Source organism: Limanda limanda, chromosome 11 (assembly GCF_963576545.1).
Source record: "Limanda limanda chromosome 11, fLimLim1.1, whole genome shotgun sequence".
Taxonomy (NCBI): Eukaryota; Metazoa; Chordata; class Actinopteri; order Pleuronectiformes; family Pleuronectidae; genus Limanda; species Limanda limanda.
The window spans coordinates 14,553,926-14,574,476 of NC_083646.1; the positions used below are offsets into that span (position 1 = coordinate 14,553,926).

Consider the following 20,551-nt stretch of genomic DNA (forward strand, 5'->3'; position numbering starts at 1 on the left):
TCATCCACTGAGATTAATGTGGAGTCAATGACTCTACAGACGTGGCTATTCTTATTCCTGTTCTGATGTCGGGCAACGAGATATGAATAACAATGCTTGAGTAGAATATTAATATAGAATCTTTTATTATTCTTATTCTTTAATTAGCTCTGAGCTTATTTAAAGTTATTAACTCTTCTCAGTCTAAAACAGATGTTGGTTTTGTAAAGCTACTTGAAACCAAAATGTGAAAAAGTAGAGTTAAAACCATATTTTAATTGAAAATCCGACTATATTCTACTGCAGTATATTAAAATGTCCTGTTTTTTAAAAGTATTTAAAAAATGAATGGTCCACAGTCTGTGTTTAATTATGACAATTACTAATATCACCATCAAAGTGAAATGCCTTATTGGGTGTTATTAACGCCAGCCGTTTAAAAGGGTGACAATAAAACTGGGGGGAAACAAGTGGTTATTGATAGGCTCGTCCCATTAAACACAATTACAGCGGCGGAGTAATCATAGGATTAAAACATCTTTCTTGTTCCCGAGCCGCGGAGCCTCGTCAGCACAAAGTAGAACCCTCCACATCTCGGCGCTTAATCAAATATCGACTGGCCTGCAGAATGACGTAATGTTAGTCCCGGTGCTGTTCGAGGGGAAAAGAGGGGAAACATAAATTTCATGGCAACAGGAGCATCAACCATTTGTTTGCTTCTGCGGGGAATTGGAGAAATAAAACCCCACGGAGCTATATCATTTTTCCACAGCCGGTCCGCAACGGGACAAACGCCGGCTCTGCGTGTCCCGGGATGGGACAGACGGGACAGGGGCGCAGGGGTCCAGCTCCTGGAGCCTCAGCAGGAGACGTGCACGACACAGCCTGGTGCGATGTGCACGTCCCAAAGGAATTCCTGCAGACACACCGAGCACTTGACTCCGCGTTCAACTTCACCCACAGTCCACAGACCGGACTGAGAGATGACACTGCGCCCCACAAAACTACCACCGCACTTTAATCTCTTCTAGCTGCAGCCACAAACAAGTGAGGGAAAAACAAAAACACCACATCTCGAAGAGGACTCGCTGGAGCCAGCAACCAAACAAGCTGTTGCACTAGAAGAAGAAAAAAAAGAAAAGGAGGAGGCAAACAACTAAGAAGTATAAGAAGGAGCGCTTCTTTAAAACAAAACACAACAAACCTGCAGAGGCGCATGCATGGTCCTCTGCATGATCGGCGGCCGGCGATGGTTTCAACTCACCAAACAAGTGTAGAAAACGTGAAGCAGCCTCGGAGGAGAAACCACGTTGGACTGAGGAAAGATTACAATACGATCTATTTAGAGAAGCATAACGTCACCCCGGGATGACGTCACGTGGGATTCCTGAACTTCTAAATCATTGCGGTCCGCTGTGGAGGCGGCGCGAGCAGGGGCGGAGTTTGCACATGCACACACACACACGCACACACACACCAACTCACACACACACACGTATACCCGGAGAGAGGCATGGATGGGGCGGACACATGCTGCTCCAGGACCCGGAGAGGGAGTGGTGCAAACATCCATCTCCAACACTGACCAATTAGACATGTAAATAAGAGCAGTGACAGCCTGTAGCCTCCTGCATCCTGTGGCTGCTTGGCCATTCTGAGCTGTCCCATACAGGGACAACAATAGCTGAGTGAGAAGAGACACGAATCAACAACTCACCTCATCCCTGAGCACAGGACTTCATACTCCAACTTCAAGCAGCATAGTATGTTGTAGTCTGGCTGATTCTAATAATAAAGTTGCACTATTTTATTTCTAACAATAAATCAATCAAGGATTCACTCTGAGCCAAACAGAAAACGTACCTTTAACATTGTTTTAGGTTCTTTTCACATTAAGTATAAAATGCATGTCACTAACTTGAAAGGTGCTTCTCCACCAAGGCCCATCAGTCCACTTAAATTCAATCGACCTGCACCAAATTGCAGTTCCCCATAATGTGCCAAATTTCCTTATCAAGATCCATGCATTATTTCTGGTGACAATGTTGAAGGAAACACTTTAACATTGAGAAACTCTGTCTCGCAGTGTTACAGACAGAGAGAGAGAGAAATAAATTCTGAATCAACCTGCTGATCTGGACCTGCACCAGAATGTAATGGGTTCTTCCCTGACCCAGACCACATCCTTACACCAAGTTGAGTGGAAATCTGTTTAATATTTTTTGTGTAATCTTGCAATTAAACAAAAAATGTAATTAGCTTAATTAGAAGCAGAGATAAAAGTGCAATGTTTGCTGGAAGAAGATAACTAATCCTTTCAGATGCACTTTAATTTGTTCATCTCAGAAGCAAGTTTTATATCAAATGAAGCCATGATGACAATGAACCTGTGTTCACAGGAAGGGGGGTTGCAACAGCTTCAGCAAGGCAGGCTGGGACCCCTGAGCTGAAATGGGGCCCCAAAGAACGACTGATTACGTTAGTCAACAGCTATTACAATTTTATGAGATCACCTTAAATACCAATTATAGGATATGTACAGGAAACTGCAATGACACTGTGGTTGGGTTTGGTTTGATGCAGGGCCCCCCTAGGTCCTTCTACCTGGGGCCTCCAAAGTCCCTGGAAATGCTCCTGTCCACAGGTGGTGGACGGTTGTCTATCATGTACTGACAGTCATTGCAAAAAAAGCTGCTGGGCCCCTGTTAACCCCCATTCCCCAAACAACCTCTGTGTATAGTGTTTTTAAGACGAATGAATACCAGGCCTCAGATTTGCACTGTGGTATAAACGATCTTGTAGAAAAAGGCCTTATAGCTGGATTTGGACACAGGAACAACTGTTCAGATGGGGACTCAAGTTTAGAAAATATACCAGGAGCCACTTCAGTTAGTGACTCATTTCAATTACAGTTGCACTAAACTTTAAGCCTTGAGGTTTCAGGACACTCTCAGGAGTTCAGCAATTTTCTGCTTTGCTCAAGGCCTTGGTGACAGCTCAGAAACTGAGCAGTTCATCTCGGATAATCATTCATATGTATTTCTACAAAAATCCTATTTCAAACATTGGGCCTTAACCCGGAAGAGAGAGTTTCACTTGAATGAAAGGGACATGCAGAATACGTAGTTGTTCCACTCTGCCTTGTCTGAAATGAAATGCTATTAGCTACAGCCACGGCACATTTGAAGAGATTTAAAGCGCTTTGCTGTACAAAGCATTTATGTTGGAGCTCTGTGTGACCTGTTGGTGCCAACTGGCTGTGATTTCTTGGGCCACAGACACAGCCATCCTCAGCTCCAGGGATTAATGACTCCTCACACATTAAGAAATGTTTACCACTCGCCAGCAACCACTCCACTAGACGCACTAAGAGCTCTGTCACTGAAACAATAACGCAGTCTGAGAAACCCTCATAACTCAGAGCTCCTCCGCCTCTGTCTTTTAACCGGAGCTTTAATCAACCTTTATGACATCCTTTTGTCTCTTTATTGCCAATATATTTTCCAACCAATCCAAACACTATGCTCCCAGAGGAGCAGACTATTAAGGTTGGAAAGAGCCGATACAGTTTGGGTCAGTGACCCACACTAAAACAGATTTGATCTATATTATACTAAACCTTTTATTATTATGCCTTTGTGCGGCGCTTTTGTGTAAGATCACCTTGGGAAGATTAGCAGCTCGGAGTATGCTTTGTTGCGGCAGTTGCAAAAAAGGTGAAGGAGGCTTAATAACAAAAGTGTCATAAAGGTTTTCTGAACAAAATATGAAACGTCTTTAGAAATATTTTACTTTGCATAATTATCAGAAAAAGAAAATTTTTAAACTCTCTTACCTGCATAACCATATGTTAAGCAGAGATGAATGTGCCTGTAGGGATGAAATGTTGTGTTACTTCATGTTAGCAGTACAAAACCTCAACAAGTCAAAGAGAATGGGTCCAGTGTTGAGCGATGTGATTGAGCTGAGAGCCTAATGCAACAGAACATACTGCATGTGCTGCGAGGTCTCCTGGAGATAACCCTGGTGACATTCCTGCACCCAAACACTCAACCAGGTGACATCTACATTAGGTGGCTGGTGAATGGTTCTGCCTGTGCGATGGATCTTGAGATTTATAACAGTGTCGGATGACGTTGTCTGCGCTCAGCATCTGTGCTCAAACTGGATTATTAAGCACATTTATAAATGTCAGAGCTGGGTTTTGAAAAGTGTCATATAAATGAATGATATAACTTAATGCTTAGAATTAATTTTACTAAATTTTATGGACGATTTTGTTTGGATACATTTGTCAAGCTGTGTTCTATAATTGCCTTCTATATAATTTACCTGGGCTCGCAAAACCTTTCAGAATATTTAAACTCAATAAGTTAGAGTAGAGTCAGATGTTTTTCTTTACAGCAATAATATGTGGGGTTCCATGTAACTATCTAACAGTGAGAAAATTCTCCTTTTAGTTTGCTCAAACTTCTTGGATAGTTCACAGAGTACAAGAGGGTTTGGTCACGTACCAGCAGCTGTGAAATATTTTTACTGCATGTGTTTCCACATTGGGGCTCAACAACCTATCAAACATAATCGCTACTGTAGAAAATTACAGATAAATCTATTAAGTCATCTGCATTTATGGGCTACAACAAATTCTACAGTTGCAGCTATGCTCATCAAACAAAGTCATCAATAAAGAACTGAGGACAGGCTATGCAAGCAGCTTCCTCAGACAAGCAGTTGTCTGTGATGTAATGTTTTAAAAGTTATTTTCCCACTGTGTTTTCAGCACAACTGGAAAAATAGTTCCTAACATCATTGCGGTGCTTGATCTCCAAATGGGTTGGGCACAGTGATGAACCATTACACCATCACCAGGCAAAAACTCAAAGTCAATAAACGCAAAAAGAAAACAACTCAAGGAAAGTTAATAAATCATTTTACTGTAATTATGTATTTTCTAACAGGATTTCTGGCTCAAGAGCTCTAAAACAGATTCTACATTTCCACAGATGCAAACAAGATTCATTTTCACTTTTTACATACTAGTGTTAAGTATTCTTACCTGCATATTGTGCACAGATATTTATTTTTGTCTTGCAAGTGACGGCATCGATCCCTCTCCTCCACTGAAAAGAGATGAAAAGACAAAGGCCAATTTAGTTAATAATAATAATGTTGCTATTGTGTAAGTACTTTCGATAAAAACTGCACACACACACACACACAAGTGATTGAAACTTAGCTGAACTCAGAAATTGTCAATTTTTTAGTGTGAGCATCTCATACATCAAATGTTGACGTAGGTATGAGTATGAGTCAAATTACACAGCGGCCTGCGATAGATAAACTGATCCTGATGATACTAATACCATTTAAAAATTACATCAGAGAGAAACTTGACACATTGTGTATTTCAAATCAGTTCGTCACTGCTCTGTCTGAGCACTAAGTTGCTTTCTGAATTGTGCTACAGAAAAGTTTGTAATAGTTATAACAGAACTTTGCATTAATGAACACAATCATGGCTTATATTTATCTACTGGTCAACACTGCCACACTGTGGCCACAATATGCCTAGTACAGTGTTATATTCAATAATACTTGTATTATGCCATTACTCCTCCATCCTGCCAACTGTGCACAAACTACACATGTCAAGTTAGACTAAATTACAAAAAGGCCAACAACAACCTCAAAGCTTTACAATTAAAACGACGACTTATTCAAACTAAGGTAATTTGTGGGGAAGCTGCCTGAAAATACACAGTTGTTGTTAGAGATTTTGCCAAGGTACTTAAAATGTTTTTCCAAAACATTCTCAGTTTAGAATAAAAATGATTAATAAAACAAAAAGGTGTTTTCTAGTTACAGCTTTGTAAGAGGTGCAAATGCACTTCATTATACACCATTATGATTATAAATTATGATTTTAAGCTTCAAACACTTCACCCACCCCTCCATCTGCAAACTGGTGAGTAGGTATGTTGTGAATTTTCCTTTTGTGCGAACTTTGGGTGAACTCTCCTGATCCTTTAACCTTTATTCACAGTGTTAATTTTTTGGACGAAACATACTTTATTTTTTTAACATGATTTGTGGATTATTAAATACAAAATTCTAAATCCACGAGTTCACAGTGATGAGATCAGTGTCTGTTTGTGGAGCTGCCTGCTTCGTGTAAACACTGGATGCTTTTCTAACGGAGGCCAAACCTCGCTGAGCTCGACTTCCGGTGTGCGTGGCTCTCCCTCCCCCCGCACCGCCCCCGCCGCTCCAGCTGTTCGCACCGCTGTCCTCCCGCTGCTGCTGCCCCCCGCCGCTGCCGCTGCTCCGCCGCCTGCCTCCTCTTCCAATGCAGCCGCGACCATGACAGGCATCGCCGCTGCTTCTTTCTTTTCCAACGCTTGCAGGTTCGGGGGCTGCGGACTCCACTTCGACTCTCTGGCCGAGCTCATCGTGCACATCGAGGACAACCACATCGGTAAGAGCCGACACGCCACGGGCTGCAATGGCCGAGCTTTGAGGTTAGCATACAGCGGCTAAGTTAGCGAGCTAGCGAGTTACTTCCTGCGTCCTGACAACCCTGTTGCTAGGTGTGGTGGCGGCGGATCCGCCTGGGCACACATCGCGGTGCGGGTTCCGCCGCCCGCGTCTCCGTGTCCGCGCCGGTTCACCGTCCAGCCTCCAACGGCTGAGACACCGGGGAACCGCCGAGGAACCACCGGGGAACCGCCGAGGAACCGCCGAGGAACCACCGGGGAACCGCCGAGGAACCGCCGAGGAACCGCCGGGGAACCTCCGAGGGACCTCCGTCGTGATTGAAGTTACCGCCCGCACCGGCCGATCAGGGGAACTAATCAATGATCGATACGCGTCATCGGCCCCAGAGCAGAGTTAATTAACAGCGAGCACCGCAGCATCCGGTACCGAGTCACTGCAGGTTTCACCCACCGAGGTCCCAGGGGTTCAACTCTCACCTGGATCAACTCCAGCTGCAACTCATTCACAATGAGAATACAGCTCAGTTTAAGCCTTCGTGGCCTTAAATCTCTAACAACGCGTATTGTTGCATCTTGTAATTGTAGATTTGGGTCCAGTCAAGGTAGTTTTTAAGAGTTTTACAATCTTATACTGGGCACAGCTTTAGCTGTTATTTTAAAATCTGTTTTGTTGATATTAATTTAGTAACTTTAACTTCAAAATGCAGTACACTTAAAAAAAACTTATATATACATCGTAAGAATTTAATATGAAATAAGATCTTGATCAATAGATCGATGGACAGAGCTTATTCTTTGTGAGAATTACTTGTTATCAATACTACTGAAAAACTAGTGTTTTTCCTTGTTATTGTTTTTCAATTGGCCGAATTGGATTTACTTACCACCCAAATTTGGAATTTGGTTCAAAATTGAAGTTACACATGTAGTTTATGCTCATATGTGGATGTTTATACATAAAACCCAAACATGTCCAATACCAACATGCCCCTGTTTTATTCATTTGTGTTGTCTGTTAAATGACAACAGACAATCACTCTGGAGATCAGTGTATACACTGTGTTTTTCCCCACAAATTCATGATAACTGGCTGTATTACATTACTTAACGTGGATCATATGGATGTAGATTTGAAAAAGAGAGACACTGATAAGACAGATGTGTGTCACTGGTTGGAATAAATTACCATAAATAACTCCTCGAGAAATTCATTAGAGACTGTGTTGGTCACCATGGTGATGTGATCTCACGTCATGAACTGGAGTGCAACATGGTCAAAAATGGTTTCAAAGTAAACTTAGAGCAGCTGGTAACATACTGAACTCACTTTATTATACTAGCAGCTCAAAGATGATGATAAGTGCACATCAAGTTGTAACATAATAAACAGCACCACCTCTAGCTCATGTGGGGAAATACAATAACAATCACTGCCCGTGTAGATATTAGAAACGTTTATGGATCAAACCACAGTTTTTTGCCTCAGCTGCTTTAGGAGATATTTTTATGACTTCTGTTTGAGAAACTTGTGTGGCACTTGATAGTAAAGTGGAGATAGTGTTCATTTAATCAGAGCACCAGTAAATTGTCGTTAATTAACTAAATTAAGTGAAACAAAGTTGGTCTATTCCATGTGATCATGTGAACAATTTAAAAGGAACTCATGTGCTCACATCACACTTATTGATGTCCCCTCTGTGCACAGGTGTAAAGTTATGTTTTTATTCACTCATTGATGTGACATTTCTTAGTTTACATCATGGCTTTCTTCAAGGGTTCTAATTTCTGGTTATGTGTTTATAGCAATATTTACTTTATTATTAAATATATAAATGATCAAAATAGTAAATTGGTATAGCTTATACCGTATATTGAAATGTATGTCTCACTTTATTTGTTTACTAATTTATTGCCTGTTTTGGTCCTCCATACTATACTATTACTAAATCCATGTGTTTAAAGAAGTCGCTCAGAAAGTTTTATTATTAACATGATGTGATATATCATCCACATTATATATTTTTTTAATAATCTAAGTCCTAAAGTATTTAAATCTTTGAACTAGTAAGTTTAGTGTACAAATTAAGTTCCCTCCTCACAGTCTGACAGTCGTTCAGCTCCTACATCTGTTTCCTAATCTTATATTTCAGACTTTTATTATTGAAGCTGACAAGGCCCAGCTGTCTCTGTTGTTCTTGTTTGTTGCTTGACTGGCTTTAATATCCTCTGCCCTCTGATTGTGTGCTGAGCATGTGTCCGAGGTGTTAGCCTTGGGAAAAAAATCCTTCCAAATGACTTATTGGGGAATAATGAGCCAATTAGTTGGCCCAGGGTGGAAAAACTCTGCCGTCCCCCTCCTCCTCCGTCCGCTCTCCCGTGCCCACTCTGAGGAGTGCGAAATCTTGCGCGTGATGCCAAGTGCCTGTGAAGCATAATTACAGAGAGAGTGCTTGATTTGGCCTGTCTTCCTCCTCATCTGGTGGCCTGCTGCTTAAAGCACGCTCTCCTTTATAATTAGGCGCCTGGAAAACAAGAACACATTCTTGTCCCTGTTTTTCCCCCTGAGCCGGCCTGCTGTTCAGACCTGTGAACAAGGGGTGGCGCTGCTCTGCTGTGGGTTGAGGGAGCGTTGTTGGGATGCTTGGTGTGTACAATAAAAGATAACCGTTGCTATTACAAACCAAATCTCAGCTCCTTGATATTAACACAGTGTATTGTATCATACGGTAACCAGCCAAAGGGCTTGTCCGATACGTGAACATTTTTTTGAAAAACAGAAGTGGTTATTTATTAAGAGAGATAATTGATAATATTAAGGATACTCTGACTGGATGATATGGTCAATAATTATATCAAGATATTTTCACATCAGTCAATATTGAAGGTTAAAGACGGATTTTGGCTATCGAGTGAAGGTTGTGGTTTCAAAATCTGCTTTAAGAGCCGAGATAAACAGAAACATTTTATTAATCTTAGGTCGAACAACTATGTTTTACACCTCCTCCCACCTTTGTTGAAAAAATTAATAATCAATATATCAAAGTATATTTGTCATATTGCTGTTGAAGAAAAATTCATTGCAATAATCACCAATATTGTTTTAATGCCCAGGTAAATAAGAGTGCAATATATAATTGTTATATATATTCTCATACACATTTACCTAAAAAGGAATGTGTTCGAAAGGTTGTACTTTTCTTTAAAGTTTGAATTCAATATAAAAATCTTATTGAGCCCACATTAATTAGAAAACAAACTCATAATGGATCAGGTATTGTTTCCTCCATCGTCCTGACAGCACAGTTAAGGTGCTGGGTGGTCCACATAGACTTTAAGAGAACAGAAGCTAATAAGCCCCCAAAAAAAGGAACAGAGGAAAGTTGTAACACGGAATCTAAGTCATGTTGTTTAGCCTGTGAGATCTGCTCATGCTCTGGTATTCTTGCGTGGCGTGTTAAACTGCACACACACACAGCTACTGAGATGTTTACCCTGTCACCGAGCGACCAGGCCCCTGTGGCCCAGAAGCAAATGGCGACTGTGTTATTTAGACCTGTGAGAGTATGGGTGTGAGGCCCTGTAACAATGGCTGTGTTTGTTGCTAATCCTCAATGAAGGCCCAGTTAGGAGGTTTTGGGTACGCACCCCTCAAAATCTGCGGGGAAGTAATAAATTTGGGAAGCAGTAACTAGTTTCCTGATCTGTGCACCTGGTGGGCCTAATTACATTTCCCCGTTTTCCCTGACACCAGCGCTCCTGTTCCTGTGCGGTGGCTGCAACACGAGGAGCTGCCGTACCCAATAAAATATTTCTTAGAGGAGATAATTCACAGCCCGTGTCGACTTAGCCCAACATGGGAGTGTAGTTTAATGTAGAGCGAACGGGATATTTTTTTGGCTTGGATGTATTACATTTCGGTGCTCTTGCTGTCGTCCCATGTCAAATGCTGCTGATCTGAGGAGTTCTCACAGCTACTGTACATAAATCAGTGTGTAAAAGCAAAAAACTGAACCAGACCGCGATTTATTGGTTACTTTTCATGACTTTTTTTATAGATTTTACCCTTCATTTGAAATCTGAATGAATTCATTTAATTCTCGGACTTTCAGAAATAAGTTTGGTCCTGAGGATCGATGTTTCACCTCCTTTAACTTGTGTGGTAGCCTTTCAGAAATGGTAAACAACTGACTATCAGTGTTAAAACACTGGTATTTATGTTGAAAAATGAAGGTTAGCCTATTTTCACGAGTTATTCAAACAACAGAAAATTAATCTGCAACACTTTCAATTATTAAGTTATTGTTTAATCATTTTTATAAAGAAAATGTGCCAAACATTCATAGTTCAAGCTCTGCCACTTTCCAGCTTGTCTCTGTTTCAAATTATCACAAACTGAATATCTTCAGGTCTGTGACTCTTGGTCAGAGGAAACAAGCAGTTTATTCTGTTTTCTTAGGATTTGAGAAACTCACCATGTCGTGACATTTTGCACATAAACTGATTCATTATCAGAGTATTCAAAACCAATAAAGTTGTAAGTAAGTATACAGATGCATTGAGCAGCAATGAATGTGTGTATATTTGTATGTGCCTGTTTATCTGTGCATTTGTACAAACGTGTCTTTGTGGACGTGTGTACGAAGCGGTGCGGGTGTGTGTGTATATTTTTAGGTCCGCTGTCCGTGCTGGATTTATTTACGATAGATCACTTTTAACTGCCCCATGTTTTTTCAGTAACCTGCAAAGGCAGCTTACACATGGAGCTCGACTCTGTTTCATTTCCTCCTCAGAGGTCACATCGTAATGAATTACCTGTGCCACCACTCCTGGTAATGTCCCCCACTGCTCAGAGCCGCCATAAACATGTCACCATAATGCTCACCACTCCGCACTACCCTGCAGTGCATTTGGCCATGAGGGTGGATGGGTGAGCCAGACGCTGGTGGTAATGAGAGAGGGAGCTGTGCGTCTGGTGTGTGTGTGTGTGTGTGTGTGTGTGTGTGTGTGTGTGTGTAAGGGAGAGAGAGGGTCGTGGAGGGCGTTATGAGAGGGCAGCAGGCGTCACTTCCTCTGTTGCCTTAGGAAGGTTGGTTGTGTGATCGTCCCTCGGTTTCCTCTTGAAGGCCGACGTAGCGTCACTAATGAGAACATGTGATGCCATCATGTTTTCTGCACTGATACAGACTCACTCACTAAACACTCACATGCTTCATCCTGTAGCTTCACGCTGACAGTGAGGTGAATCTGACTTATTAAGGCTCAGCAGATTTGTTTAAACAAAGGTGTTAAGAAACACATTTCTAACACGTCTAACACAAAACTCTTGTTATAAACTTCAATGTCAACATTTTTCTTAATGGAAAGTGTTTAAGACTAAGTGCAGTGTCAATGAATGATTACTCTGCTCTACAATATCTACAGTAAAACCTGTGGCTTTTTTTTACAGCTTATCTTTATCCTTTACAGAGGTCTGGTTGTTAACTGCAATTGAAACTTTCTGAAAGTAGAAACCATATAGTATCAAATCCATAGTCGAAATACAACAAGCCTTATTATACCTAATTAATTATACATGTTTTGAATTGGATTCTTCTGTGCTTTTCCATACCTGACTCCTCATCTTATACGTAAACAGTCCCTGGGGCTTGGAACTGATTGTTTGCCTGTGCTGCACTGGAGATGGTGGATTAAAAACCACAAAGTTTGCTTCTCAGAAGGCTTCTAATAGTCGACCACCGAAGTAGACCACCTGAGTAGCATGATTACAGGGGTTCCCATCTCTACTTAAGGCGCCTCCGTCCAGGTCCCTGACTGCTGGTGGCCCCAGAAGGATAGCAGAAGTCTGCCGGGGGAACTGGCCCCTGCAGGCCCCCTTCTCCCCAGTCCCCACTTGAGGTGTGTGTGATTTACAGCGTGTGGGAACAGACTGATCCAATGCTCTTTGAGCGGTCTGTGAGCAGACCGCCGTTCCACTTCTGGAGACTCATTAGGGATCTTAGAAGGGATTTCTGGTGCACTCACGCACACACATACCAGCACACAGAGCTCAGAGTAGTCTCCGCTCTGGCAGGGGAATAGTGACGTTATGAGTGTGTCTTTCCCACTTGCTGTTTCCAGGACTTTAACTGGGGAGGAGAGAGAGGTGTGCTATCCTTCTCACTGGGGATTAATCCGCTGTTAATGAAACACTTGCTTACGACTGAGGCCTTGAGAGAAACCTCCTGAGCCGCAGGCGCTAAGATTAGAGCTGTTCTTACAACGTACCTGCCAGTGTCGTAAAGCTGCCACTATTTCATCCTCAACCAAGTGGCTCGGCCTGAACCTCTGAGTGGATGACGCCCTGTGTCTTTTGACACCAATGTTAAAGTCACACTGACATCGGTTTGTCAACTTCCATTTCTGTTAGACCTCTAAAACCTGCGCTCTCTCGTGTATACTTAAATGTGGTTTGGGTTTGAGTTTATCTGGTCAGCGTCACCTTTCACCTTCTCTATGACTGAATCAAGCTGGTAGCTGACACTTGAAATACAGCGTGCAGTCTGCGCTGTGTGTTTCCTTTATGCATGGTTATGTGTGCACAGGTGTGTGTGTCTGCATCCTGAATTTATATACCCCACTGGTGTATTTCAAACACTTCAAGCTTTTGTCCATCTTCCACTCGACATGGATTTGTTATTATGGCTTCCAGATGACAAAATGTATTCGGCTCCTCCCAAGGAGAAATGAAATCAAGTTGAAACCGTTAAGAAAGATGTGAATGAAATGAACTCACAGAATCTTAATTGTGAAACAATGGAGCTAGAGGGAAAAATAAACTTATGGAAATACATCAACAAGTATCCAACTTGTATTTATTGTTGGAACTATGAGTTTTGGTGTCAGTTCAATATCTGACCCAACCATAGATTTGTCTGTATCCGTATTTTACGTTAAAATACTCTCAGTAGAGCACACTACTGTTGATTATCTACTGAATCCAGATGATCTCAGCTACACATTGGTGATAGTTACAGGTTTTTAGCCCGAATTGTTGCTGGAGGGCAGCTGCAAAAAGGAATACCCCTTCTGTGATTAAAAGAAAGTATCCTGGATATGCACCTTTGTCCTGGTCTTTCCCCTGCACACATAATTAGAGTATTTGTTGTAAAGTTCCTATGTGACATCCTCAGGCAGAGAGCTCCACAATCTTCTCAATTCTCCTTTTGCACACATGAAATTAATTGGAAACCTGTTCTTAGTTTTTATGCACCAGACCAACAAACATAAAACAAACTAAGAGGAGTCAAAGCCCAACGCTGCGTAAGTGATAATTGAGCATGACTCAGGCTTTTATTACAGCCTCTCAAAGGTGTTGCTTACCCCTTTAACCAAAGCTTTAATTACACTTTCCATTTGAATTTTTTAAAGAAATAAAAAATAAAAAATGTGTTAACTAGTACTGAACTTTATTCCTTTTTTCGCTGAACATTGTAGTTTGTTAAAGCTGCCTCACCGTCACTGTGCTATGAAAAAGCATCACTTAGCTCTCAGTTGTCACAAGTGGCCTCGGGCATGTGAGCTTTCGGATGGAAACAGGCGTGAGTTTTTACCACTTGGGGGTAGCAGTCTTTCACAGCTCTGTCAGAGGCAGACAGGGAGACTCAGCCGGTATGTGGTAGACACTGTTGTTTTATGGGGCATCTCTCTTCTCCCACATGGACGGCAGTGGGGCGAGTGTTTGAAGTCGGTCCTGCTTCTCCTCGGGGTGTGGAGATGTGGCTATTGTTGTACATTTAGCACCGCTGAGCAAGATGAATGTCTGGTGCACAGCGTGGGGGAGCGCAGTGTGCGTCAAGTGTGGTCATGTAGGAGAAATGTGGCATCTGCACAGCAGCCTTTTCCAAAAATAAGGGCAATGGAAATTAAAAATAGAGGGAGGTGGAGGTGTTAATTTCCTTATTGTGAATTTGAGATAAAAGTATTGTAGTTCTCAGGGATCGATGAGGGAAAGAAAGCATTAGCCTGGAAATTGTGTAGCTCCTACAGCGTCACTTCACTCAGTGGTGACCGTAGTCTACACAGCATGACATCAGTACATGTGCAGCGCATTTAAACAAACTGTACTACACACTGCATTACTTACACTAAATCAGTTTTATTAGGCTTTACCTACGCCGACACATTCATTGGTAATCTGATGCAGGAGGTTTCCTAAAGGTTTTACTTCAACATAAAGGCCTAGTGGATGTATGATTATATATAATATCATACATATTAGGGGATTTATTATGGCATGTGTCCTTTTAATGTGAAACTACCAGAAATGTTTGCTGTTTGTGGATGAGAAGCCAGTGAGGGATCCATGTCACTGTAAACTTCTGATTGGTTGGGATACGTTCATGGGGATTTTTGGATTAGTGTGCGTTTCATCCTAAGACTACAAGTTGAACCGCCCATCTCTAAATGTAAAACTGCAAACTTTGAGACAAAATGGCTTGTAACTTTGTTTTTATTGTGGTATATTTAATGTCTAATTCTCCTGCTCTGTCTCTTTGTCCTGCTCAGATACAGACCTCCGACTTCTGGAGAAGCAGGAGCAGCAGCAGCCGACATATGTTGCCCTCAGCTACATTAACAGGTAAAGAATAGATACTGACAGTTTCACTCATGGCTGAACTCTGGATTTGAACCTGAGTTTGCATGTTCTCCCTGTGTCCTGCTGGGTTATTCTCTGGGTGCTCTGCCTTCCCCTCACAGTCCAAACACGACTCTAAAAGTAGTGCATGGTGTATCCCACCTTACACACATAGTGAGCTGGGATTGGCTCTAGCCTCACCACGACCCTCAAACAATAAATGCTCTGTATATCTTTATAGTGCATTTTTTCTATTCACCCATCCACACAAACATCTACAGTATGTGCAGAACTTTCTTTATTAAAGATCGGGTCCAAAGGGGCACAATCAAGGTGACAATTTGTGTGTTTAGTATCTTTCCAAAGGACACTTCAGCATCTGGTACAGGGGTAGACTAGGATCAAACCGCCGACCTTCCGGTTAATAGACAACCCGCTCTACCTCCTGAGCCACAGCAACATGAGCGATATAGATTTATTGTAAATATACCAAAATCTGATATATTTAATATCAGTGAGTCCTCTGAATCAGTGAGTATTCCTTCCCATGTCGAATGTTCCTGTTAGGTACTACAAGCGACGTCAGATGTCATCTGGTGGATCGCTTCGATGAATTGCTTCAGTGTTTGCCGGCTGGGTTTATTTTTATTGCACTGGGTTCATCCCAGTCGTCTTTGATATGGTGCTGGAATAGTGGTTTTTAAAAGCCTTACGCAACAAGCCAGTGTACAAGAAGGTCTGCCACTGTCTCCCTGCCCTCGCAAACACATCTTGATGTGGTTATCGCTTAATTTGTTAATTCCACTTCAGCAGTAACAATGTCTATGTTAACATTTATTTTTTATGATAGACATTTACCAAAGACTTTACTATCCATCATAAACCTTGGTGAAAGTTTTTTTTTGATGGGAAGGGAGCCAATGATACTTTTTTTCCAAGCACGTGTTTTACAGTAGCAGACCTTTAATGCTGGAGCTCTCTGAACATCAGAGCAGGTCACTGAATGGAAAGAACAACCTTGACCAGACTTGTTTCCCACAATGCCAGGTTCATGACAGATGCTGCGCGGCGAGAACACGACGCCCTGAAGAAGAAGGCGCAGCCCAAGTTGTCCCTCTCGCTGACAGGAAGTCTGTCTCGCAGCAGCGTTTCCACTCCGCCTCGCCACACCAGTGGAAACCTCACGCCTCCAGTCACCCCGCCCATCACGCCTTCCTCCTCCTTCCGCAGCAGCACGCCGACAGGTAACCGTCCAAAACACACTCTCACCTCGAGTATGTCCAGACTTCAGTTGCAGTGGAATACAGACGGAGCACTGAAGACAATCCGACTACCTCACAGTATGGAAATGGAGAAACAGCTGTTGTTCTCCTCAGGGTTCAAATTATAAAAATACAAAATAAAACAGGGCGTCTTCCCCTGTGAGATCATTAGGAGACAGTGGGTGGCTCACTCACTGTGGGAGGTAAAGATACGTTATATGTTATTGTGTTTTACTAAGTGAAACTGAACTCAACTAATCTGTTTAATGTCTGAAATCTTCATTTATCCATCCTGGTTTTTTTTCGGTGGTTTTGTTGTCATCTTTGTCTGTTTGTTTGTTTGTTTGTTTATAAGCAAGATGTTGCAAAAACTGCTTGATGGGTAACTGGTCAGGGAAGAATCCATTAAACTTTGGTGTGGATCCAGAATTGTCTTGTTAACACTTCTTTAACTTAGACAGAGATAGAAAGACATTCTGACAGATTTCCCAGTGACTAACGTTAAGAGGACTGATATTCATGAATAACATATACTTAGACGTTTTATTGTACAGATATTGTCCATTAACCAAGGATGAATGCTGTGCGTGAGAAAACATCCTTCTAATTAAACTCCAGATTCAAGCTCCACAGAATCATGGACCGTTCTCAAACTTAATTTCTCAGATTCCCTCCAGTGTTTCAATGTTTTTTTCCCTAATGCTCATGTCCTCGTTTTGTGAAATATGCAGTTTTATGGCATAACATCTTCAGCTAACCGATAAAACAATTGCAGCTAATTGACCCAAAGACCTCAATAAAATGTATAAATTCTTTCTCACGATTGGCATATTTGAGTCGTTGCATCAGCACGGTGACACACAAGGATGAAAATTATGGGAACACAGGCTTGTCCGCCCGAAGGTCTCGAAGGGTTTTCAGAGATGAGTCACAGAGCGCGAGTAAATCCAAGCTTCTTAAGAGACCTGTGTATTATCACACGTCTGGTGTGGACGTCCTAAGTCATCTACTTGTTTGACTTGATGTCTCTGACCCTCCCACAGGTAGCGAGTGTGATGAAGAGGACGTGGACTTTGAGGAGTCGGACAGTGATGAATCGTGGACTACAGAGAGCGCCATCAGCTCCGAATCCATCCTCAGCTCCATGTGCATGAACGGAGGAGACGAGAAGCCTTTTGCCTGCCCGGTGCCAGGCTGTAAAAAGAGATACAAGGTAGGTTCAACTCCACACCTCTTATTTAAATCCCTTTGACATAACGCCACAGTGTGAAGTATTTTTACCGTGCCACGCGAGGACCTGAGACATCCATGTTGTCCAAAGTGTGAGGTGCGTGATTCCGTTTACTCGCATTAATGACAATGTAAAGTCAAAATGGATTCCCTGCTGTTGACTGGGAAACGGTTCTCAGTCGAGCATTCCAACAACATAAATACATACATCTCGTCCACTTCAGCAATGTGGAGTTTTACAGGATTTTCCACTCACATCTGGCGTGGCGGTTGGGATAAATTATGTGCAGCCTGAGAAAATTGCATCGCTGACGTGAATGACAGGGTTATGGGCGATGACTGAGTCTGAGGCGGTGGGCGGCTCGAGGGGAGAACGAGATAGGATTTTAACAAGAAAACATTTTTATTTCCCCCTCTCTACACTCTTTATGTTTATTGGTGACCACTTCTTCTGCCCAAAAATGATGAAAGAGACGCAGTGCACGACACAAGCCTGCGGGCACCCCCGATCCTTCTGCCACAGTATGATATTTGGACAACAGCCTTCTTGCACCACTGTGGCAGCTATTTTTAACGAAGGATGTTTTCTGGTTCAGCGTTACAATCCCTCGAATGTGTACGAAGCCAAGTCTGTGTGTGGTCTGGAAGAACCTGGCTTTCCTGCACATAAGAGTTACCTTGATCCGGTCCAACACCTTTGTAGGGTTGCAAAAATTCCGGGAATATTCAAACTTGGAAACTTTCCATGGGAATTAACGGGAATTAATGGGAATTAACAGGAAATGTTGAGGGTAATTTATACTAACTGTATTTACCTTGTCATATACAGACATAAATATAAACATTTTGTTTTGTCATAGGCTGATTTGAGCCCTGAGGAAACGTTGGGCACTTGACTTAATGTGCTTCTGCATCTTTGTGTCATTCTTAACATAGGTCTTTGCACAGTATTTTCAAATGTACACAACGTTTCCTTCTACATTGGATGGGGGTAAATGTCTCCACACATGAGATAGTGCACGTGGCATTGTTCTATAGAATAAGATGAGAAAACAGTTTAAAAAGGAAAAACTAATGCAATCCAGGAGATATAAATAGTAAGCCAAACAATTGGAATCGTCTGTAAAAATATTTTACAATTGATGGATACATTTCTTTTTTTCTCAAAATTTCCAAAATTCCCGAACTTAACTTCCCACGGAAAGTTTTCGGAAATTTACCGGACACTTTCCGCCCCTTTGCAACCCTACACCTTTGTATTAATCAGAACCTCACACAGGCCTCACCTATCAGTAGCTAAAAATAAAATCCCTGCAGGTTTCAAAATCACATTGACAATCTTCCCAGAAACGCGAAGGCTGATTTAATGGAACATTAACGCTCGAACTCTGATGAATGATTTTGGTCGATAGTTGTCCAACAAAGTGACGTCTTGTTTCCTTTCCCTCGCTACAGAATGTGAACGGGATCAAGTATCACGCCAAGAACGGCCACCGAACCCAGATAAGGGTGCGCAAGCCCTTCAAGTGCCGGTGTGGGAAGAGCTACAAGACATCTCAGGGTCTCCGCCACCACACCATCAACTTCCACCCGCCCGTCTCCACTGACATCATGCGTAAGATGCAGCAGTAGAGGCTCACCCAGGGACCAGCAGTCTCTCCTTCAGGCCATTCCCCAGCACCATCATCACCAGCAGCGGCTGTTTCTTACTCCACGTCATTCCTCTCGTCCTCAAACCCCCTACCCCCCCATCTCTGGCAATCGCTCTCTTATATGACACTATTTTTGATTGCATGGAGTAAATGTATTATTATTGTTATTCATCCTTATTTTGTATTCAGTATATTCAATCCTTAAGTAGTTCAGTTTTGTATTTTGCACATTTACGCTGCCATTTGTCCAGTTATTGTTTTTCCAAATGATGCTCATTGATAAGGATGTAGGCCAGAGAATGGCCACGCGACGTCACAAGTAGCCTTGCATGTGCAGTAGATGGCGTCGGCCTTTAAAGGCAGCGCGACGTTACAAGGAACCAAGGAAAGATGGAAACGTGTTTGTGGAGAGATGAGGCGCCGTTTCTTTGCCTCGGTCTCGTACGAGCCAAAAAAATGTGACAGAGGCAATTGAGAAAAATCAGGATGTGGGTAGTGTCACAACATTTGTACGTTTCATTCTCCATCAGGTTTGCTGTTAATAATCAGTTGTTGGGTTCAGTCCCCTTCTTTTCATATCACAAGTATTACAAGCCTTATTTTCTCATCCGTTTTTACTGCAAACACTTGTGTGAGCAACAGAGGATGATCTCAGGTGACGTTTGAAAGCATTTCAGCACCACAGTCCTGCCCAAGTGTTCTCATAGTATTTATGCGGTTTGATGGGATCATGAGAACTCAGCGTGTCGTTGTTCCTGAAGCTCTTATTCACCTTCCTTAAAGATGAAAGCAGTCGTCCTCGCTGTTTTACCGTGAGGGATTCAAGCACTTTTTGTAACAGGTTGCCAACAAATTAGCATTTTCTTTCCCCAATCTCTCGTTTCTGGTGTGTGTTCAGTCGAGATGGAAACGAGGCGAAACGCCTTCGGAGCTGAGGAGCAACGTCTACATTGCTCATTTGTGAATAATGAGCCACTAGGTAACATCGTCACTGCATGGATGTTAGTGTTAAGGAACTGTTGTGACAGTATTGTACTGCCAGTATGGAGGAAAGTCTTTGATATAGTGTACAGTGAATGTATTGTCATGTGTTAAGTGCATTAAATTATATTTTCATATGTTTCTGGAGTTAAGAAAAAAAATCCCAATCATATATAACTTGTATGAAAAGGCAAAACCAGAGAAACTGATGGTGATGTACTGTATTTCTTCAAAAAGCTGCTTCATGTAAACTTTTGTTACGTTTAGAATAAAAGTTCCTCTACTGTGTGCCTATAAACCCTGGTGTTCTTTGTGTTTATTGTGTTTTGACACACAAGT

At 42.1% G+C, this 20,551-nt stretch overlaps 1 protein-coding gene across 1 annotated transcript; it reads left to right on the top strand.

Annotated features, from left to right (window-relative positions):
• The first annotated feature begins 6,272 nt into the window (after window positions 1-6,272).
• On the top strand, window positions 6,273-20,498 carry jazf1b (JAZF zinc finger 1b). The gene is made up of 5 exons (XM_061081495.1): window positions 6,273-6,454; window positions 15,018-15,090; window positions 16,135-16,331; window positions 17,393-17,562; window positions 19,035-20,498. Exons 1-5 carry the CDS (start codon window positions 6,340-6,342, stop codon window positions 19,209-19,211), a joined length of 732 nt encoding a protein of 243 aa, XP_060937478.1. The 5' UTR covers window positions 6,273-6,339; the 3' UTR covers window positions 19,212-20,498.
• Window positions 20,499-20,551: the final 53 nt, after the last annotated feature.